The sequence below is a fragment of the Symphalangus syndactylus genome, chromosome 17, assembly GCF_028878055.3.
Source record: "Symphalangus syndactylus isolate Jambi chromosome 17, NHGRI_mSymSyn1-v2.1_pri, whole genome shotgun sequence".
Lineage (NCBI taxonomy): Eukaryota > Metazoa > Chordata > Mammalia > Primates > Hylobatidae > Symphalangus > Symphalangus syndactylus.
The window spans coordinates 84,567,332-84,592,099 of record NC_072439.2 but is presented as its reverse complement, the minus strand read 5'-3'; the positions used below and the strand labels follow the sequence as shown (position 1 = coordinate 84,592,099).

The following is a 24,768-nucleotide window of genomic DNA, read 5'->3' as shown; positions in this document are numbered from 1 at the left end:
AATTAAATTAAACTTCAGCTCCTGAGTTGCACTAGCCATATTTCAAGGCCTTGATAATCTTGTATAGTTTATTGGCCATCATATTGGACAATTCCATCATGACAGAAAAGTCTACTGCAAAGTACTATTCTACTGTCTTTAGCTTCAGAATAACCTAAGACAACTTAAAAATGCCACAAGAAAAAATGAAACAAGGAAGAATATATAAGAGTGAAGCTGTACTTTGGCACCATAAAATGTGTACAAATGAGTGATAAAATTGGAGGAAGCAGGCTTTAAAGCAACACAGAACTGAGTTTAAATTCCAATCTATGGCCGGGTGCGGTGGCTCATACCTGTAATCCCAGCCCTTTGGGAGGCCGAGGTGGGTGGATCATGAGGTCAGGAGTTCAAGACCAGCCTGGCCAAGGTGGTGAAATCCCATGTCTACTAATAATACAAAAATTAGCTGGGCTTGGTAGCAGGTACCTGTAATCTCAGCTACTTGGGAGGCTGAGGCAGAGAATGGCTTGAACCCAAGAGGTGGAGGTTGCAATGGGCTGAGATTGCACCACTGCATTCCAGCCTGGGTGACACAGTGAGACTCTGTCTCAAAACAAAAACAAAAACAAAAACAAAAATCCAATCTAGCCATTTACTAGTGAGCAACCTTGGGAAAATTATTCCATTTCCTAGCACTTCAATTGAGGAAACTGATTTAAAATCAGTATAACACTGCTTTGTAAAATAGATTTCATAAAAGCTATCTCATAGGGTTGTTGTAAGGATTAAATGATATGAGAAGTACTTAATATAGTTTCTGGTACATAGCATAAATATTAGTTCCTTAGTTTACTAGCAACTACAGATAATTTTTTGGCATGTGGGCTACTGGTATCAGCAATTAGCCACTCCTTGTATTCTACAGTTAACCATTTTGGTTAAGATAAATCGACCACCATTTTCTTGAATTTGTAACGATATAAATAAATATATACACACACATATAATCACTTTTAAAAATAAAATTATCCATATCTACAGTTTTAATAATAATCTTTTTTTGAGACATGGTCTCACTCTGTTGCCCAGGTTGGAGTGCAGTGACACAATCACAGCTCACTGAAGCCTCGACTTCCCAGGCTGAAGCCAGCCTCCAGAGTAGCTGTCAGTACTCTGGTGTGCCACCAGGCCTGGCTAATTTTTTGATTTTTTTGTAGAGACAAGGTCTCATTATGTTGCCCACACTGGTCTCAAACTCCTAGGCTTAAGCGATCCTCTCGCCTTGGCCTCCCAAAGTGCTGGGATTATGGGTATAAGCCACTGCACCTGGCTAACAATAAAAATTTTAATTCTTACCTTAGATGAAATGATCCTGTTATCTATAAATTTCTGAGGTGTGTAAAGGCCATTCTGAGGAAACCTGTTGGCTACGTAGATGGTTCTTGTGTCACTCTGATGTGGTGGGTCAAAACCCTAAGACCAATCAAGCAAGAGAAAAAGAAATACTAGTCAACCAGGTTAGTTACAATACTTTACTGTTAGCTTTATTTAGATGGTCAGATTATATATATTACTATTGCCCTTAAAATGCATATAGACTCAATATATTTAATTAGAAGAGCTATGCCACCTATTTTTTTTTCTTTCACAGGTAAACAGGTACATTATCTCCAGATAGAAACTTAACTAGGTAATGCCCTTAGTAATGAAAAACAGTTCATTCTCTGTCAGAAATACTACTATATTGAAAAAAAATCATATGGGAGACCTGTAGAAGTATTTGAGGACAAATTTTCTATCCCTACTGCATTCCTTCCCTTTCATTTCTGTGGATGGATTTCTACTCAGTGATGTGGAAGTCCTGTGTAGCTACAGCCTAGTAAGCACCTACCACATCTGATGGCAAAGGTTTATATTTATTTTACGTTTTCCATCCCCAGACTGACTTGGTTGCAAAGACCTTTGTTCCCAGATGACTTACAGTGCATTAGGTAGGGTCTTGCCCAGACTCATTCCACACAATCACTTATTTGTGCCATTATAGTATCAACTGACTTACTGAATTAGAGATATGAATATGCTGTAATTCCTGGCCTTCAGGAACTCATATCCTGACCTCAGATTTAGAAGACCATCTGTCAAGGCATATTAGTAATCACCTCCAGTAGAAAAGATTTCACGGGCAACAAGAACACTGAAACTTTATTCTTAGAGGACTGTACTTCCACTTCCACAGTTGCAAGTGAATCTTCAAGACACCTTTAACATTTGGCATATTGTCTAGGATTTTGAAATATAAGAAGAAAGAAAAAAAGACTCTTTTGGCAGATCTTGGGAACTCACTGATAGGCTGAAAGCAATATCCAAATGAAAGACCTTCTTTCTTTGGTTCTAACAGGAAAACGATTCAAAATTCCTTAGGTTTTTTTCTTTCTTTCTTTCTTTTTTAAATAGTGGTCATGAGCTATTTACTAGTACTACTAAGTAGTTATTAAAAGGTCAATAAAACTTGGTTATTCATAAGCTACGATGATCCATTTTTAGATATTAGTAAAGGCTCTAATTTAGTAACCTGCTATGTAAGTAATCTGGCTACCATTCAACGCTTAGCATCCTTGTAACATTTCCATTAAGCACAGACATACACGGATAGTGGGAGATCCCATGTAACCTAGACAGATATTTTGCTTAGTTCATTGGAATATTAAGTGTTATGTATGGTATTCAACTGTTACTATTCTCGATTTTAAACTTTTATTCTGTGATCTCAGAAACAGCTAGTACAGGACTGTACAAATGCATTTGTATGCATCATAACAAACATGTTTATTTGTTCAGACTATTTAAAGTCCTAAGATTTTTCTACCCTGCTTTTGCAACACTTTGCAATAGTGATGAACATACTTGGTAAATGCGAATATGGCATTATGTGTCTGATTTCAAAATCAGTCTAAGGAAAAAATACGGTGGCATAAATATTTATTTTCCTCATAAGGTGTCTTTAAAATTTTTCACAATTTGGTAAATAAATGAATAAGTGAACAAATGAATGAACAAATAGTTTCAAGACTACTCCTTTAGTCTAGGGCTGTATTTCTCAACAGAGGTCCACAGGAAGTTTACCTATAAACAGGTATCTGGAGCATTAGACTGCAGGAGGCATATTTATTCAGCATCCGCTCCATAAACATGTTAACATCTCCCCCCATACACTAGCTCCTGCCTCTTAATATGCTTTCTGCCATCTTTCTCTCCAGCATCACTCTGCTTTCAGCTCAACAGATTCAGATGGACACCTTTTTAAGAGCCTGTTAAAACAGATAAAATATTACTAATATGTTATTACTTCTCTTTAACACTAATTTAAACACTGATTTATAGCTTCTGGGATAAAGTTTTTTTAAAAAAGAAAGTAAATTTCAGGGCCTCAAACAATACATAAATCTTTAAGATGTCAAGACAACTGAGACTGAGAACCACTTAAAGAAAAGTTTAATTTTTTGCTAAATTCTCACCAAGACTAGAATTTATGTACATCTAAAGTTAAGAAACAAAAAAAAGGGACCCAAAATAACAGCAAGATAACTACAGCAACACCTCAGTTATGACTAGAATTTATATTAACATATAAATGCACATACTTTACATGAAGCAAATGCTCATCATTTCCCATTTACCTCTACTGGATGATAAGAACCAATGACCACATACTAAAATTTTGGAACTCCTGAGGGTTCTATAATTATTTCAAAGGGATATATTAAAATGTTCCCCCTGGCCAGGGGCGGTGGCTCATGCCTGTAATCCCAGCACTTTGGGAGGCTGAGGCAGGCAGATCATGAGGTCAGGAGATCGAGACCGTCCTGGCCAACATGGTGAAACCCCGTCTCTACTAAAAATTAAAAAATTCGCCAGGTGTGGTGGCATGCACCTGTAGTCCCAGCTATTTGGGAGGCTGAGGCAGGGGAATTACTTGAACCCAGGAGGTGGAGGTTGCAGTGAGCCGAGATCGCGCCACTGCACTCCAGCCTGGCAACACAGCAAGACGCTGTCTCCAAAAAAAAAAAAAAAAAAAAAAAAAAAAAAAATTCCCCCCAAAATATATTATAAATTAAACTGAATTTTAAAAATCCTATAGAGCAATTCTATATTCCAATTAAAAATAAGATGACAAATCTAAAAGGAGAATGATGACAAACTTTTCCATATTCCCAATGATGATATAATATCTACCTATGCATTCTGAGGTTTTTCATCAATTCACATAATCTCATTCAATCATATTATAGTCAATGGCATGCATTTGCGGGCACGTACGTGTGTTATTTTCTTTCATATGCAAAATAGGTGAATTTAATATATGTGTCTATAGTATAAGTATGGCCAAATGTCCCTTACGGATATTAAACCTGTAACTTCAGTTCATTAGTATTTAATATCAACTTTGCTGCAACAAATTAAACTAGCCACAACCTAAATAAAAATAAAAGAACAAAACTATCCAAAAATGAAGAAAGTGACTTAGAGCAGGATCCATAAATGGGCTTCAGTTCCATGAATCCCTGAAATTGTGTGCAAATTTGCATATATGTGCATTTTTCTGATAAGCGTGTACATAGGTTTCATAAGCTTTGCATGATGAAAAGAAGCTTAAAAGTACTTAACTTAAAATCTTGCTTTGTAATTAGTTCTCTAGCTTGAAATTCTATATTTAAAACTAACTCAAGAGAATCTTTATGTTTCAGTAACACCTTTATCTTCTTTAACAGGAGTCAAAACAAACTATTAACAAAATTATTTGTGTAACTACACGTTTAGTATGAAGTTCAAGCATAGTTTCACACTATTCTACTAAGCATTATCAGCAATTCTATGACACTGGAGAGGAAATATAATCTGAACTCTCTAATTACTAGGTCAAGGCTACATGGCAAGGTTCAGAAACCTTTGGCACATAATACATTTTCTCTTGTTATCCCAGGCTACTCATTCACACCCTCAACCCCTTGATGCTTGCCTGCTCCTTTCTTCTCTGATTTTATCTTGTCCCGGGCAAAGGAACTGAGATAGATCAATGCTATTCCAGCCACCCTGGTTTTATGTTAATGTCTACTAAAAAGTAGAGTTTAGGTATTGTAGGCACACAAATTTAAACTATTTGAAAGCTATTATATCCTTAAAAATTATGAAATTCAAAATCCCTTTTTTTCTTACTGGATTTGTGAGCATATGTTAAAGCCATAGGTACTCAAAAAAAAAAGTGGGTGAATATTTAAAGGGGAAAAAGTCTCATGATGACAGATAGGTGAAGTACTGTTAATACACATGACAGGATTGATTTGAACGGGACTCCTCTTGTAACCAAACTGAATGAGACCTGGAGAAATCAAACCAGCAAACAGCTATATCAATTTTAGCAGGAGGTCTCTGGCATAAAACAATACTTAGGAATGAATCTCAACATTTTCAATTTCAGGCCAAGTATATTAGCCTCTGCATTATCTTAAAATCCCAAAGATTTTTATAAGCATTACAAATAAAAGAGCTAAGAAGAGACTAAAACTATAGTTATGAATAATTTAATTAGTCATACTTCTTTAATATAAGTAAGAAAACATCATCCTTAGAGTTCACAGCGCCTTCTAGCATTCCTACATATGATCTATTTGCTCTATAACAGAAGGAAAAAGCATCAAAACAAACAAAAGACCTCAAAACAACAAAAACAAAAAGTAGCTTCAGGGTCAAAACTGTATTAGGTTATTAAAATAAATGAACAGAATTTTATTTAGATCACATTCATGACAGAAAGTGATTTTTGCTGGCTATATGTTTCAAAGCATACAGGCACATGAAAATGCCTAGGAAAAAAAAATATGCTTCTGGGGAGGAATTATTTAATGCCTTTTACTGAAACCTACAAAGTTAATTGTGAATTACTGTTTCGTAGACATAAACTTTCAATAAAATATACCTATTCAGTAAAATATACCTATATAAAGGTACCATCAGGGTAAGATAATGTGACACTGTTAACAGACCAGAGTAAGGTGATAGAGAAAAATTTAAAACATCCACAATGTAAACAGTTATAATTTACCTTAGCTTTTTGCTTTGTATTACATAACTTTCACTTCAGGATTTAAGTTAGTTTGCCATCTATCAGGCCAGTCCGGTCTTCCAAGAACTCTGGCTTAGTGCATGGGTGAGTTGGGACTGGATTTTTTCAAGCTGTAGGATATAAAATCTAGAGTAATCTTAGCGAAAGATAACTCAAAAATTCTCAAATCATTTGCCAAAGTTTTACTAAAGGTAGCTCATCTTTTATAGGTTGTAATATTACTTCCCAAACTTGATTTCCTATTCCAACACTGGCTCCAAGAAAAGCCTACTCATCCTTCATTTTTCAGCAAGAGTTTCCTTCTCAGTGGAGCTTTAGCTGATGCCCCTCATTCCCCAGAGACAAAGGAAGGCATGTGTTATGTACTACTCCCACCAAACCTTTTATACAGTTCCAGTATAGATTTCATTACACTGAATTTTAATTGCTTGTCTCTGTATCTACCTCCCCCTCCAGACTGTAAGATTCTTTTGAGATCAGGTCTTGCTCGGTCACCCAGACTGGAGTGCAGTGGTGTATTCATGGCTCACTGCAGCCTCAACTTCCCAGGCTCAAGCGATCCTCTCATTTCAGCCTCCCAAGTAGCTGGGACTACAGATGCATACCACCATGCCCAGCTAACTTTTGAAATTTTTTGTAGATATGGGGTCTCACTGTGTTGCCCAGGCTGGTCCCAACCTCCTGGGCTCAAGCAATCCTCCTTCCTCAATCTCCCAAAGTGCTGGGATTACAGGTGTGAGCCACTGTGCTCTGCTCAGATTGTAAAATTCTTAAGGGCAGCATGTGCTTAGATGTCTGACACAAATTAATTCTTTAAAGAATATTTACTCAATGGATTAAATTCTCTAGTTTTCACATTCTGCGTTTGGCTTTAAAATATCACTAAAGGCTGGGAACAGTGGCTCACGCCTGTAATCTCAGCACTTTGGGAGGCTGAGGTGGGTAAATCACCTGAGGTCAGGAGTTCGAGACCAGCCTGGCCAAAATGGTAAAACCCCATCTTTACTAAAAATACAAAAAAAATTAGCCGGGTGTGGTGGTGCATGCCTGTAATCCCACCTACTTGTGATGCCGAGGCAGGAGAATCGCTTAAACCTGGGACGCGGAGGTTGCAAGTGAGCCAAGATTGCACCATTGTACTCAGGACTGGGTGACAAGAGCAAAACTCGTCTCAAAATAAATAAATGAATAAATACATAAACATAAAATATCACTAAAAATAAATGTCAGCCAGGCGTGGTGGCTCACACATGTAATCCCACCACTTTGGGAGGCCAAGGCAGGTGGATCACTTAAGCCAGGAGTTCAAGAACAGCCTGGGCAACATGGGAAAACTCTGTCTCTACAAAAATAGAAAAATTAGCTGGGTGGGGTAGCATGTGTCTATAGTTCCAGCTACTCGGGAGGCTGACACAGGAGGGTCCCTTGGGTCCAGGAGGTCAAGGTTGCAATGAGCCATAATAATGCCACTGCACTCTAGCCTGGGCAACAGAGTAAGACCCTGCCTCAAAAAAATAAAAAATAAAAATAATAAAAAACAAATGTCTACCAAACTGAATTTAACTTTTATGTTATTTAATTTGGAAATGGAAAAAATTTTAAAGCGGTTCTGTAGAGTGAAATATACCATACTAGTATAAGAGGGGCTAGCAGGAAACTTTTTATTCTGGTGTTCCTAGATATGTCTTATTCTTATCAAAGCTATTTATTACAGTTTTACAGTTGGTGGCGATCCATTCCTGAAGGTCAAAGAAATCAACTTCCATTAGGGGAATACAAATCAAAACCACAAGGAGATAACACTTCACATCCATTAACAAAGTTATTACAAAAACAAAACAAAACACCCCACAAAACAGAAAATAAGTATTGGCAAAAATGTGGAGAAACTGGGACCCTTGTGCATTGCTGGGGGGAATGTAAAATGGTGAAGCTACTGTGGAAAATGGTATGGCAGTTTCTCAAAAAATTAAACACAGAATTAACATAAGATCCAGCAATTCTACTTCTGGGTATATACTTCAAAGAAGTGAAAGAAGGAGCTGGAAGAATATTTCTACACCCATGTCCACAGCAGCATTATTCACAATAGTCAAAAGGTGGAAGCAACCCAAGTGTTCATCTACTGATGAATGAATAAACAATATGTGGTATTATACAGGCAATGAAATATTATACAGCATTAAAAAGGAAGAAAATGTTGGCACATGCTGCAATATGGATCAACCTTAAGGACATTATGCTAAGTAAAATATGCCAGTCACAAAATGACAAATATTGTATGATTCCTCTTATATAAGGAATAAGAGTAGTTAAATTCATAAGACAGAAGCAGAAAGTGGTTGCCAGGGGTTGAGTAAGGAAGGGAATGGCAAGTTTATGAGTACAGAGTTTCAGGTTGGGAAGATAAAAAAGTTCAAGAGATGGATGATGGTAATGATTATATAACAATGTGAATATACTGAATGCCACAGAACTGTACACTTAAAAATGGTTAAAATGGTAAATTTTATATTATGTATATTTCACACAATTTTTAAAAATCAACTTCATCCATTTGGGACTTCACTATGGATTTTCTGCATCAGGCAAGTCCTATTTGGCCATAATTCAACCATGATAGTAAATATCCCTTATATGCTGGACTGGTAGTTTCCATGTATGGAAACACAGAGGTATTTATGATAAAAATAAATGTGTAAGGTTTAGTTTAGATCAAATTTAAAGATCACAGGTTTTAGTAAGGGAGAATTTAAGGTTTCTATAAGCAAGAACACTAAATTCAAGTTCTTTAATTTGCCTATCCAGTTAACCACTGTCTGGATAAGGAGTGAAACTAGTAAATTTTATAGCTGCAGTATCCAGATTGGAGATAAACGGGTAAAAATACATTTCCACTCATATCTAAAACACTTCTGAGCTTCCTCCTTCTCCCCCAACAATCATAAACAAAAATGGCAATGAAAATGGCTTTCTAAATCCTCCCTGGCATATCAGCAACAGCTGGCTACAACTCTGCAAAGAGGCTGGAGACACAGTCAATGAATAAACATATCTTTTTCACAATATCTTCAAAGTTTACTATTTAAAAAACATACCAGTCACAAATGTACACCACAAAATTCTAAACAACATTAAAAAATGTATTGAAGTACAAAAAGATGTCCTGGGTGAATCCTATTTGGTTATTTAGAAAAGAATTAACACAAAAAAAAGTAAAAAAAAAAAAAAAGTAGAAGAAAGGTGGATGGAAGATATGCAATTGTGCTATTAATTTTACATGCTGGAAATCTGTTTTCAGTAACGTCTGAGCCAAGAAACCATTACTAAATAAATAACAGCAGCAGCAACAACAAAAACCAACTACCTTGTACCAGTCTCACCACAATCTAGTTGTCCTACTTTTCATCTTGCCATAATCATAAACACTTTTAATGTTTCTCAAAATACATAATGCTCTTACCTACAATGAAAGTATATGCTGTTCCTGTTATCAGATAGGTACAGTGTAATATAAACAATTTACATTGGGCAAACCAACCAAAATAATAATATCACTGAAATAATGTTCCCAAATAATCATATACTTACTGTTCTACAGGCTTTTCTATCCACCTATTATTTTCTGATTGGTTGCTTAAGTGTGTTTCCCTATTCTCATATAGAAAACTGTATATACTAGTTCTATTATAGCTAAGAGGTGTATGCCTCAAAGTCAAAACTCCTTTTGGGGGGATGAGCCAAAGGAAGGAAGGTGGACTTCTAGGGAACTTTTCAGAAATAAGGTTGGTATTGATTTTCACAATGACTGGGGGGGTGCCAGTGGCATTTAGTTACTGGGTGGGTGAGGCAGAAATATTAGACATTCTGCAATGGATTGCAGAGTCTTGCCAATGAAGAACTGTCCTATGAGCATCACAACTTCCAGATGCCATGTTCGCAAAAATCCCTTTGAAATAATCCAAACCTTCTATTTAAACATAAACAAAAAAATTTTATATGGATTTATGAATTTTCCAGGAATGTAATTACCAGGAAAATTGAAGAAAGATTATACTTTTTGTCAGAACTTTTATGAAGTGGTGTTTACTGTTTCAGAAAATCACATCACCAGTGAAAATGTTATGAGTCACCATAACAATATATTTTTAGCAGTATATTTTAGAGCCAGAGCATTCACAATGACTTCAGCATCTGATTATTCATTATGTCTGGTGTAGTCATGATTGTTTACATACTGAAATAGATTTTATTTAACATAAATGTATTCATTTATTTTTCCTTCATATGACAATTAGGGTGGTAATGTGGATTTTTAAAAAAATTACTTGCATAAGCAAGTTATTTAAATTTTATTTCGGGATTTTAAAAAGGAAGAAATATTTATAAAATATTTGATAGGAACAGGGGAAATACATCTGACAGCGCTGAGAATCAACTATGTACTTGGATGTTAAAATGTAAGTTATACCACAAGTATTCACTATCTCTCAAGTTAGAAGGTGCTGTTTATCTCACATGAGCAGTACAGACAGTACTCAAACCAGGAAACTACTGTACAACAAGTATTTCCAACTACAGATTTAAAAGTAGGATAAAGTATAGGTAAAAACATTCTCAACAGTAACAGCACAAAAAATATACTGAGGTCAAAGAATAAAGATGCTAGGTGAATCCTATTTATTTAGAAAAGAATAGACACAAAGGTAGAAAAAAGTAGGGTGGGAGGAAGATGCACAATTGTCTAATTAATTTTATATGTCAGAAATGTATTATCAAGAACCTGGGAAATATGCTTCGAAAGAAAGTAAAGCATGTCTACACAGGGTAAAAAGAAAAAAAAAGACTCAGTAAATCCCAAACTACTGCTATGAAAATTAAACTTTAAGCAGAGAAATGATTACTCAGCATCACTGGATCACACTAACATAATTCTGAAAAATTTATTTATTTATTTTGAGATGGAGTCTTGCTCCATCACTCAGGCTGGAGTGCAGTGGTGCCATCTCGGCTCACTGCAACCTCCGCCTCCTGGGTTCAAGCGATTCTCCTGTCTCAGCCTCCTGAGTAGCTGGGATTACAGGCACCCACCACGATGCCAGGCTATCTTTCGTATTTTTAGCAGAGATGGGGTTTCACCATGTTGGCCAGGCTGGTCTTGAACTCCTGATTTCAAGTGATCTGCTCGCCTCGGCTTCCCAAAGTGCATGAGCCACCGTGACCGACTGAAAATGTATTTTTAAAAAAACAAAAGAATTTTAGCTTATTTTCAGTTATTTCAAAAAGCAGCTCATTTACTCTGCATAATAACTAAGAAAATTCTACTGCTGATCGGCAATTCTTGCCTTTTAATATCTTCCTGTATTCAATTTTTTAAAAATGTACTTTAGCAACCAATCAAAGAGTACTTACTGAATACTTACTATGTGCCTTGTAACGTGCTAAGGACTAATGATGATGAAAGAAATACATGACTTAGTCCCTGCCCATATGGAATTGATGAAATCTTAGTGATTTATGCCTTAAGCTATTTCATCTCAGACACTTAAGATCAAATCAGGATTGTTTTCTGTTTTAAATGTGAGACAACAAGCATGGATATCTAACAATCTGGTAAGCAACTGGATATACTTGTTTGGAGCTTAGAAAACAGGGCTGGACTTGATATTGGAACCCAGCGAGCAAAATGGTGACAGTTCAAGCAAAGGATGTGTACAGGATTGCCTACTAGTGTACAGAGCTGGCAGGGCGTGGTGGCTCACACCTGTAATCCCAGCACTTTGGGAAGCCGGGGCAGGCAGATCGCTTGAGGCCAGGAGTTCAAGAACGGCCTGGCCAACATGGCACAACCCTGTCTCTACTAAAAATACAAAAATTAGCCAGGCGTGGTGGAACATGCCTCTAGTCCCAGCTACTTGGGAGGCTGAGGCAGGAGAATCGCTTGAACCCAGGAGGCGGAGGTTGCAGTAAGCGGAGATGGCACCACTGCACTCCGGCCTGGGCGACAGAGCAAAACTCCGTCTCGATAAAGTAAAATAAAATAATTAAAATTAAATAAAAGAAATAAAATAGAATATAAATAAAAAGTAATTAGGAAACTTAGTCTGTAATTGTTAATGGTTATCACACTGACTTCTAATAACCAAAGGCATTGGTTCTCAGAGTTTTGGATTTCTATTTTTTTAATCTCCTATAGGAGGGAACAGTTTTGGATTTCACAGATCGGTAAAACTTTTTTAAATTAGGAAACTGGCATAGGGTTGCCAACTTTTTATTTTTCCAACCAAGAGTATTAAGAAAAAAGAAAGCAAGGGAAACAATCTAAGACTTTAAAAAGTCTGAGAAACTAAACCAGAAAAAGAACACTAGGGAAAAACTAATAAAATTCAAATAAAGTATGCAGTTAAATAACAACACATCAATATTGGTGTAACAAACACTGCACAGTAATGTAAGATGTTAACAATAAGAGAAACTGGGTGGGAGAGGAGGGTACAGGAATCCTCTCACTATATTTGCAACTTTTTTGTTAATCAAAAACCATTCTAAAATTAAGTTTATATTTAAAATGTTAAAAAAATTACTCAAAAACAAGGACATCTATAAATTTATGCAAACACACAGATTACACTGACTTCATTTTTCTCATTTTGCCATAGACCACTGAGAGGTTTATCTCAATCTACGTGAAACATCATCATTACAGAACCCATGGCCTGGGAGACTACCAACTAAAAAAAACTGTTAAAAGCATTCTTTAGAAATTTTGACTTTCCCTTTCTCATAATACATTCCTAAGATACTTCAGCTTTTCCCTGTTTTAAAAAAAATACTACAAATATATGCTGGAAAAAAAATGTTGATCAACATTGGCAGGTTAGCACTGCATCAATTCCCTTTAACTTTGCATAAAGATTTGGATCCACAAAGTATGAGGGTCTCCTGCATATCTAAGTTAGAAGCCAATTCCTTTACAACACTGGAACTTCAACAGGAAAACACAAGATTAGAGAACTACTTTACAGTCTCTCCATAGTAAACAATCAGGTTCACTCTCACTGTTTCTGAACTTATCGTACCTTAAAGAGCACAGTGGAGAGCTAAAATAAGCAAGAATATCTACATTCCCCTTGTAGTTCAGGAGATGAAAAAGTGAAGAAACAATTTTCTAGGTAACATATGATTAAGACTTGAACTTACCATATTGTGCTCAAGCTTTACCTCATTGCAAAAGACTCTTCAAAGCAAAATCTTACAATACCAATGTGTATCACTTATAAAGAAAAATGTGTTTGCTACTCAGTTAAGTTAAAATGTTTGATCATTCTGAAATATCAAGCCACTTAGTATTTCATCTTATAATTCAATTTATAAGTATCACGAGCAAGGTAATATGCTTAGAACTATGGAAATACCAATATGAGAAAACCATGCCCCTCCCCTGAATAAAACTTCATTTTTAAAAAAAGCCTTTTTAATAAGCACAAAAAGTAAAATATGTAGAATGAGTACAATTTTGACTAAAATAGCATTAAATCATAGATGACTCACTTATTTTCCTACAGAATATTATAAAATATAATCTTAATAGATCTAAAAGTATGACATAATTTCCTTATGGATATGATAAAAGCTATTATTAAAAATGGGCGACCACCTTATCTCTTTGCTGCAATTCTAATTTCTATTTCAAGGTCACAAATTTCTCAATGTCAAAATAATTTTTGAGCTCCCAAGGAATTTAAAACTTTTGAAAACTCTAAAAAATAATTTGCCACGCTATTTAAAATCAATGTACACATTGCCATTTACACTATATAACATTTGTAAGAGGAGATATACATTAAGATATAAGCCAGGCCTAACTAATAAAATATATTTCACCTTGAGAATGGCCATGGCTGGACTAGAAACTCCTGATCATTTTTTTTCCTTTTTCCTCTACAAACTTCTCACCACCATCTCCAGAATACCACTGCTAGACATTGCTTCCCCTAATGCATTCTGTAGTCTTATCTCATTTTCAGGCAGATTTATGAGATAACGGTGGAAGCTACTGTTATTTCATTCTCCCCACTACAGCTAATTCTATTCTACACTACTAAACTCCCTGGAAAAACTCTCCAGGTTCAAGTCCTGGCTGTCACACTAATTGGCTATCGGCTTTGGGAAGGTCTACATTTTTTTTTTTTTTTTTGGGAGATAATAATCTTACTTTATTGAAAAAAAAAAACCTCTCATGTAAATTGATGAGAAGCACCAAACTTCCTTGACTTCATAGACGCCAATTTTCCATTCCCTCTCACAGTCACACATCACTGAAGATGTGTCTGCACATTTTATCTCCACTGTCCTACCTCCTTGATGTTCTCAACTTGACATCCACCCACATTGGTCCATTGAAACCAGTCACCACTGACTTCCATGTGGCCAAACCAGAGGTGGCAATCTCCTTCTCCTTCTCTCTCTCCCTCTCCTTCTTCCTCTCCCTCTCCCTGTCTTTCTTCTCCTTCTCCTTCTTCCTCCTCCCCCTTCCTCCTCCTTTTTCCTTCCTGCTCCTCCTTCCTCCTCCTCCTCCTTCTATCTCCTCCTTCTTCTTTCTCTTCCTCCTTCTTTCTTCTTCCTCCTCCTCCTCCTTTGGGAAGGTCTACATTTTGAACTGTTCCCTTTACTTCACAAAAGCAAAGACAGACAGTCTTTTTTTTTTTTTTAATTAATACTTAGCCAAGCTTAATATAAGATAATCATTTCTGTAATCAGGGGCTGAGCCTCTGGGACTCTCAGTGTGGAAATAAGCAGTTTGAAGTTCAACTCCTATAGGATAAGAATAGCTGGATAAGAATCAGCAGTACCCCCTCTGCACCACGGTTCTAGAGTCAGGTTCAATTAGTAGTATTGTGCTTGGGTCCAAGCTTGCTCCCACCTTTGAAAGAAGGCTGGAAAAAGCTGGGTACCTTTAAAATAACTATGTTTAAGATCTCCAAAGGAATAATGGAATAATATTTTTAATGAAAAATTATGACACAAATCAGGCACATATGCAGAAAGAGCAGACAGAAATGAACAAGGTCCAATAACAAATGCTGAAAATGAAAAATTGTCATTTAGGTAAAAATTCAGAAGACAGGATAAACTCTACAGTGAAAATAAGAATTGGTGGACTAGAAGCTAGAAATAAAAAATTTCTGCTGAAAACAGCACAGATAGAAAATGAGACGAGAATAAGAAAAAAGCCATAGAGAACAAATTAAGAGGCTTCAACATATGTCAAGCAAGAGTTCCAGAATGAGAAAACTAAAGGCTGAGAAACAATATTTTAAAGAAAAAGTGGCTAAAAATTTTTCTGAATTGTATAGTCTTCAGATTGAAAGCGCACGCAAATGCAGAGCAGGAAAAACAATATGAAAAAACATGATGGATACATCATAGTAAAATTACAAAATATCAAGGACAAAGAGATAATCTTAAAAATAATGTGAAAGATATTACCAACAAAGTAATGACAATTAGATTAAAAGCATATTTCATAACAGCAATAATAAATGTCAGAAAGTAATGGAATAAGTAGTATCTCCAATATGTAGAGCTAAAGTAACTACTAATCTAGAATTCTGTATCTAGCTAAATTCGCATTCAATAGTGACTATGAAATAAAAACATTACCACTCATGAACCCTTGCTTAAAAACTAAAGAAGTTATTCAGCAAGAATAAAATTAAATCCAGAGGAAAGAGGTGGTATGCAAGAAATGATAATGAGTAAAAGATATCACTAAATCCTTGTGCTAAATCAAAATTACCATATTAATTAAAAATTAATGCTAAAAAACATTGAGTTTAAAAAGAAGTAGGACTACAACCCACATTATGGGAGAAAATATTTGCAAATCACATCTCATAAAGGTCTTATATCTAGAATATATAAAGAAGACTTAGGCTGGGCGCGGTGGCTCACGCTTGTAATCCCAGCACTTTGGGAGCCCGAGGCGGGCGGATCATGACGTCAGGAGATCGAGACCACGGTGAAACCCCGTCTCTACTAAAAATACAAAAAATTAGCCGGGTGTGGTGGTGGGCGCCTGTAGTCCCAGCTACTCGGAGAGGCTGAGGCAGGAGAATGGCGTGAACCCGGGAGGCGGCGCTTGCAGTGAGCCGAGATTGCGCCACTGCACTCCAGCCTGGGCAACAGAGCAAGACTCCATCTCAAAAAAAAAAAAAAAAAAAAAAAAAAAAAAAAAAAAAAAAAAAAAAAGAAGTCTTACAACTCAAGAATTTTTTAAAAAACACAAGAAATAACCCAATCAAAAACAAGCAGCCCAGCGCGGTGGCTCACGCCTGTAATCCCAGCACTTTGGGAGGCCAAGGCAGGCAGATCACCTGAGGTTAGGAGTTCGAGACCAGTCTGACCAACATGGATAAACCCCATCACTACTAAAAATACAAAAAAAAAAAAAAACAAACAAAAAAAAAGAAATTAGCTGGGCCTGGTGGCACGCGTCTGTAATACCAGCTATTCGGGAGGCTGAGGCAGGAGAATCACTTCAATCTGGGAGGCGGAGGTTGCCATGAGCCGAGATCGTGCCATTGCATTCCAGCCTGGGCAACAAGAGTGAAACTCCGTCTCAAAAGAAAAAAAAAAAGGAAAAATATCTGAATAGGCATTTCTCCAAAAATAATACACAAATGGCCAACAGGTACATAAAAAAATATTGGACATCATTAGTCATTAGGGAAGCACAAATCAAAATCACAGTAAGATACTATTCATACCCACTAGGATGACTATAATCAAAAAGACAGACAAAAGCAAGTGTTGACAAGGATATGAAGACATTGGAACCCTCATACATTGCTAGTGGGAATGTAAAATGGTCCAGATAGTTTGAAAAACACTTTGGCAATTCCACACAAAGTTAAAAACAGAGTTACTATATGACCCAATAAAAGTCTACTCTATAGGTATAAGCCCAAATGAAAATACACATCTACATAACAACTTACAGATGAATGGTCAAAGCCATGTTATTTCTAATACCTAGAAGGTAGAAACAACCCAAATGTCCATCAATTGATGGATGAATTAAAAAATGTGGTATATCCATAAAATTGAGTATTATTTGGCAATAAAAAGAAATGAAGTAGTGATACATGCTACAACATAGAAAAACCTTGAAAACATTATGCTAGGTGAAAGAACACTGTTACAAAATACCACATATTGTATGATGACATTTATATAAAATATTCAGAGTAGGCAAATCTAGAAACAGGAAGTGGTTGATTTAGGCTGGGGGCTTGAGGTTTGGGAAAATGGGGAATGAGAGTTAACGAGTATGGAGTTTCTTTTGGGAAGAAAAAATATCCTAAAATTAGAGTGTGGTGATGGTTACACTAACCTGTGAATACACTAGAAAAAAACTGAATCATATACTTTATAAGGGTAAATTGTATGGTATGTAAGTTGTATCTCAATAAAGCTGGTAAAAGAGAAAAAACAGACTACTATGCAACTGTAACGCAGAAGATGAGAAAGAACACTGGAGCTAAGAAATCTAAATTCCTGCCAGGTGCGGTGGCTCACACCTGTAATCCCAGCACTTTGGGAGGCCGAGGCGAGCGGATCACGAGGTCAGGAGATCGAGACCATGGTGAAACCCCGTCTCTACTAAAAATACAAAAAATTAGCCAGGCATGGTGGCCGGCACATGTAGTCCCAGCTACTCGGGAGGCTGAGGTAGGAGAATGGCATGAACTCGGGAGGCAGAGCTTGCAGTGAGCCGAGATCATGCCACTGCACTTCAGCCTGGGGGTCAGAGGGAGACTGTCTCAAAAAAAAAAAAAAAAAAGAAATCTAAATTCCTATGTTATTTGTAGATGTACAGAGATGCTCAATGACTATAGGCATAACTAGAAAAATAAATAAAAATGAAAATACAATCCATAGCTTATAATCATCAAAGGGAAAAATATGAAGAAACTTCAATGCAAAGCTAATCAAAATCTAGAACTATTTTCCATGGAGCTAGACAAACACTGTAAGTGGTATATGGAAGAATAAAGGTCAGTATAATTGCAAAAAGAAAAAAAAAGAAGGTGGGGGTTCTGCCTGCCAAATACCAAGACTTATCATTAAAATACTATAATTAAGACAGAGCATTATTTGTGCACCAACAAATGAATGAAATGGAATAGAGAATCTAGAATGAGACCAAGGTATATGAAAGAGAATGCTGGTATGTGACAGAGTATGTGAAAGAGAATGCTGGTATGTGTCGTAAATGTGTCACTTATGACAGAGAAGGCAAACAACACAGACTCGTGAAGGAAGGATGCCTCATTCAATAAACAGCATTGACACAACTTTCTATGTGGGAGAAAACAAATTCCCCACCTTATTCCATATACGAAAACTGATTCCAGGTATCTTTAAAGATCTAAATGTTAAAAAACTAATTTTAAAACAATTTGAAGAAAACGCTAGAAAAACAGCTTTATGATCCTAGTATAACAAAGGAATTGTCAAATATGTAATAAAAAGCAGAAATCATATGTCTAATAAATTTACCTACAAATAAATTTAAAATTTCTGTATTAAAAAAGACACCATAAACTAAATTAAATACAAGGGACAGACTAGAAGATATTTACAACATATACAACAAAGAATTAGCATCCAGGCTATAGCAAGAATTAGGAAAGGCCAAACTACCCAGTGGAAAACGGGCAATCTATTCATATGAATGAAATTGAGGATACCTGCATCTCACCAGCAATCAAGAAAATGCAAATTAGAACAAAATGAGACACTGTTTCACACCCATCAGACTGGTACATTTTTTCAAGTCTGACAGTACAAAGTGTTGAGCAAGATGTAGGGAAAGGAGAACTCTGTTTCAGAAAATACTTTGGCAATATTTAGTAACAGTCATAAGGTACATGACCCATGACCCAGCAATTCCACTTCTAGGTATTTCACTTCAAAATAAATAAATAAACAAACAATAATAGTCATTGTAACACTTTTTGTAACAGGAAAAAACTGGCAACAATCCGAATATACATTAGAAAAGAAGAACCCCCCATAAGATTGGCTAGGGCAGGGATTACTTCATTTTGGTAGTTCCAAAGCCTAGCAACAAACATGCTATCACAGAAAACTAATACACTTACAGAAAATGAGTGAATTCATCAATACATGAGAAAGAAATGGTGTCACCTAAAAGGGGATGCAGAGTTGAGAAATGGCTTTTGTTAAATGGAGAACAAAACTAAAGCAGACGCCGGGCGCGGTGGCTCACGCCTGTAACCCCAGCACTTTGGGAGGCCGAGGCGGGCGGATCACAAGGTCAGGAGATCGAGACCATCCTGGCTAACACGGTGAAACCCCATCTCTACTAAAAATACAAAAAATTAGCCGGGCGAGGTGGCAGGCGCCTGTAGTCCCAGCTACAAGGGAGGCTGAGGCAGGAGAATGGCGTGAACCCCGGGGGGCGGAGCCTGCAGTGAGCCGAGATCGCGCCACTGCACTCCAGCCTGGGTGAAAGAGCGAGACTCCGTCTCAAAAAAAAAAAAAAAAAAAAAAAAAACTAAAGCAGACAAAATCCCTTCCTTCCTGAGATAAATGAGACAAGCAACTTTTGGAGTAGGTTAAATAGCATTAAGTGCTGAGAAATCAAGCAAGGAAAGGCAACAGGGAAGTAACGGGGAGGGTCAGAACATTATACTGAATGGGTGGGAAACGGTTCACTCATGAATAACGCAATACTTGAGTAAACACTTGAAATGAGCAAAGGTACCAGTACCATGCTGTTTTGGTTATTGTAGCCTTGTAGTATAGTTTGAAGTCAGGTAGCGTGATGCCTCCAGCTTTGTTCTTTTGGCTTAGGATTGATTTTGCGATGCGGGCTCTTTTTTGGTTCCATATGAACTTTAAAGTAGTTTTTTCCAATTCTGTGAAGAAAGTCATTGGTGGCTTGATGGGGATGGCATTGAATCTATAAATTACCTTGGGCAGTATGGCCATTTTCACGATATTGATTCTTCCAACCCATGAGCATGGAATGTTCTTCCATTTGTTTGTATCCTCTTTTATTTCATTGAACAGTGGTTTGTAGTTCTCCTTGAAGAGGTCCTTCACATCCCTTGTAAGTTGGATTCCTAGGTATTTTATTCTCTTTGAAGCAATTGTGAATGGGAGTTCACTCAAGATTTGGCTCTCTGTTTGTCTGTTATTGGTGTACAAGAATGCTTGTGATTTTTGTACATTGATTTTGTATCCTGAGACTTTGCTGAAGTTGCTCAAATGATGAGTTCATGTCCTTTGTGGGGACATGGATGAAACTGGAAAACATCATTTTCAGTAAACTATCGCAAGGACAAAAAACCAAACACTGCACGCTCTCACTCATAGGTGGGAATTGAACAATGAGAACTCATGGACACAGGAAGGGGAACATCACACTCTGGGGACTGTTGTGGGGTTGGGGGAGGGGGGAGGGACAGCATTAGGAGATATACCTAATGCTAAATGACGAGTTAATGGGTGCAGGAAATCAACATGGCACATGGATACATATGTAACAAACCTGCACATTGTGCACATGTACCCTAAAACCTAAAGTATAATAATAAAAAAAAAAAAAAAAAAAAAAGGAGCGAAGGAGCCAGCAGATGTCTGCAGGAAGAACATTCCAGGTAGAGGTAGTAACAGTCAGGACAAAGCTCCTAAAACTGAAGTATGCCTGGGACTTCTGAATTGCAGTAAGGCTAATGTGAATAAAGAGTGAGAGAAGAGTGATGGAGGATGAGAAATGGATTGGAAGAAGTGTAGGGGTTGGCATACAGATCAAGCAGAGACTTTGGCTTTTACTCTGAACAAAAGAGCAAGCACTTGGAAAATCTTAGGCAGAGGAATTATATGATCTAACCTGTTTAATAACATCACTCTGGTGGGTATATTGAAAACAGACTGCAAGGACAGAAGGGGAGAAACAATGAGATGAACTAGGAAGCTTCTGCAATAATCTAGGTAAGAGGTAGCAGTAGTTCAGTCGAGGGTGGTGGCAGAGAAAGAAGACAGAAATGGTTCTGGATATATCATTTTTAGCAACAACAAAAAGGGAGATACGATTTGCTCCCCAAACACTTAAATGCATTCATGTTATAAGTAAAACACTTTTTAAAATGCATTTTTTAAAAAATTGACAAAAATTCTGTATATTTATGGTGCAAAACATCATGTTTTGAAGCAAAGAATTTTTTTTTTTTTTTATACTTTAGGTTTTAGGGTACATGTGCACAATGTGCAGGTTTGTTACATATGTATCCATGTGCCATGTTGATTTCCTGCACCCATTAACTCGTCATTTAGCATTAGGTATATCTCCTATTGCTGTCCCTCCCCCCACCCCACAACAGTCCCCAGAGTGTGATGTTCCCCTTCCTGTGTCCATGAGTTCTTATTGTTCAATTCCCACCTATGAGTGAGAATATGCGGTGTTTGGTTTTTTGTCCTTGCGATAGTTTACTGAGAATGATGTTTTCCAGTTTCATCCATGTCCCTACAAAGGACATGAACTCATCATTTTTTATGGCTGCATAGTATTCCATGATGTATATGTGCCACACTTTCTTAATCCAGTCTATTGTTGTTGGACATTTGGGTTGGTTCCAACTCTTTGCTATTGTGAATAGTGCCGCAATAAACATACGTGTGCATGTGTCTTTATAGCAACATGATTTATAGTCCTTTGGGTATATACCCAGTAATGGGATGGCTGGGTCAAATGGTATTTCTAGTTCGAGATCCCTGAGGAATCGCCACACTGACTTCCACAATGGTTGAACTAGTTTACAGTCCCACCAACAGTGTAAAAGTGTTCCTATTTCTCCACATCCTCTCCAGCACCTGTTGTTTCCTGCTTTTTTAATGATGGCCATTCTAACTGGTGTGAGATGGTATCTCACTGTGGTTTTGATTTGCATTTCTCTGATGGCCAGTGATGATGAGCATTTCTTCATGTGTCTTTTGGCTGCATAAATGTCTTCTTTTGAGAAGTGTCTGTTCATGTCCTTTGCCCACTTTTTGATGGGGTTGTTTGTTTTTTTCTTGTAAATTTGTTTGAGTTCATTGTAGATTCTGGATATTAGCCCTTTGTCAGATGAGTAGGTTGCAAAAATTTTCTCTGGAGCCCGCATCGCCAAGTCAATCCTAAGCCAAAAGAACAAAGCCGGAGGCATCACGCTACCTGACTTTAAACTATACTACAAGGCTACAGTAACCAAAACAGCATGGTACTGGTACCACAACAGAGACATAGATCAATGGAACAGAACAGAGCCCTCAGAAATGATGCCGCATATCTACAACTATCTGATCTTTGACAAACCTGACAAAAACAAGAAATGGGGAAAGGATTCCCTATTTAATAAATGGTGCTGGGAAAACTGGCTAGCTATATGTAGAAAGCTGAAACTGGATCCCTTCCTTATACCTTATACAAAAATTAATTCAAGATGGATTAAAGACTTAAATGTTAGACCTAAAACCACTAAAATTCTACAAGAAAACCTAGGCAATACCATTCAGGACATAGGCGTGGGCAAGGACTTCATGTCTAAAACACCAAAAGCAATGGTAACAAAAGCCAAAATTGACAAATGGGATCTAATTAAACTAAAGAGCTTCTGCACAGCAAAAGAAACTACCATCAGAGTGAACAGGCAACCTACAGAATGAAGCAAAGCATTTTTGGATTCATGTGTCTTTCTTTGATTTCTTCTCCCCACAGAGGTATCCACAGAAAAAGAGCAGTTGACTTTTAAAGAACTACATCTCCTGCTTAGAATTTGACAGATTCTTAATAAATTTATCAGCAATACGTATTATGCATGTACCTTTTGTTATTAATATAACTGAATTAAATCAAGAGTTAAGGGGAGAGTTTTTTACATTAACTTATATTAATAATCACTGATGTAATTGACATAAAATAAAATTTCTACACTTGTAAAAATAAGAATTTGAGAATGGAAGGAAAGGAAGAAGAGATTTTGGAGATAAATACAGAAATATTTATGCGTAAAATTATATAATGCCTGGGATTTGCTTCAAAATCACTAAAGGGAGTGAGGATAGCGGGTGGGGGGAATAGATAAAACAAGATTGGTCATGTGCCGATAACTGTAAAAGTTGGGTAAAGGATAAATTATACCATTTGCCCAACTTTATACCATAAAGGGGCTCATTATACCATTATCTCTACTTTTGTATGTGATTGAAATTCTCTGTAACATAATGTTTAAAGAAAAAATTAAAATAACCCGTACCAGCTTTACCGGCTTCACACAGTAAGAATAAGCTACATATATACAACATCTATTTCTGCTCCTAACTTTTCCAAAATGTAGGGGAATGAATGAATGATTGATACCTATGCATATCATCCTATTCTTCCTCCTTTCCTGAGGGGGAACTTCTCTTCCAATTAAAATGTGGAGACAGACACAGCTTAACTAATATCCTTAATCTGGTATTTCATCTAAATTTTGGATAATCTAATAGTTTTAAAGAGAAACAAGTATGATTATCTGCATAAGCCATAATTTAATGTTAAGGAGGATAAACTACATGCTAAAAATTTCAAAGGAAGGCCTGGTGGGATGGCTCACACCTGTAACCCCAGCACTCTGGGAGGCCAAAGTGGATGGATCATCTGAGGTCCAGGGTTCGAGACTGGCCTGGCCAACATGGCAAAACCCGGTCTCTACTAACAATACAAAAAAATCAGTTGGGCATGGTGGGACGTGCCTGTAATCCCAGCTACTCAGGAGGCTGAGGCAGGAGAATCATCTGAATCTGGGCGGGGCGGGGGCAGAGGTTGCAGTGAGCCGAGATCGGGCCACTGCACTCTAGCCTGGGTGACAAAGCGAGACCGTCTTAAAAAAAAAAAAAAAAAAAAAAAATCAAAAGAATTTGCCAATACCATATATAGGATAAGAAAATAAGAAAATTAAAAATTGTACAATTTTAAGTGAGCCAGTCAGCAAAAAATTTTAGTGTTCTAGTTTTCTTCTAAGCACACCCAAGAGTCAAACAGTTCCCTCAGAGCTATTCCCAAGTGCTGAGAAGTAACAGAAATTCAATGCATGTCATTCACAATACAGGTGAATGTTTACTGAATGCATTATAACCACATCTGCAAAAAAATTAAATACAAACATTGTCTGGGAACAGTGGCTCACACCTGTAATCTCAGCACTTTGGGAGGCTGAGACAGGAGGATCGCTTGAGGCCAGGAGTTTGAGACCAGCCTGGGCAACACAGTGAGACCCCACCTCTGTGAATTTTTTTTTTTTTTTAATTAGCTGGGTGTGGTGGCAAATGCCTGAAGTCCTAGCTACTCAGGAGGCTGAGGCAGGAGGATCATTTGAGCCCAGGAGTTTGGGGTTGCAGTGAGCTATGATCACATCACTGCACTCCAGCCTGGGAGACAAAGTGAGGCCTTATCTCAAAAAAAAAAAAATTACATATATATTTTCTAACTTGAAGTACTGGCTTAAAAATAAGTCTCATAGTATTTCCCATATAAATATCCAATCAAGAATGTTTTTGTTTCTTTTTTTTAATTTTATTTTTTAGAGACAGGGTCTCACTCTGTCATCCAG

General features: G+C 37.0%; 1 protein-coding gene across 7 annotated transcripts in view; it reads right to left on the bottom strand.

Annotated features, from left to right (window-relative positions):
• The window catches only part of ATP11B (ATPase phospholipid transporting 11B (putative)), a 131,400-nt gene that overhangs the window by 99,976 nt on the left and 6,656 nt on the right, over positions 1-24,768 (bottom strand). For 6 of the 7 annotated variants that reach the window (XM_063621735.1, XM_063621736.1, XM_063621738.1 and 3 more), the window contains exon 2: positions 1,339-1,455. In XM_063621735.1, coding sequence (XP_063477805.1) covers positions 1,339-1,455 — 117 coding nt within the window. Of the gene's footprint in view, positions 1-1,338; positions 1,456-3,105; positions 3,264-24,768 lie in introns of those variants that run through there. The other variant, XM_063621741.1, reaches the window with a different exon arrangement.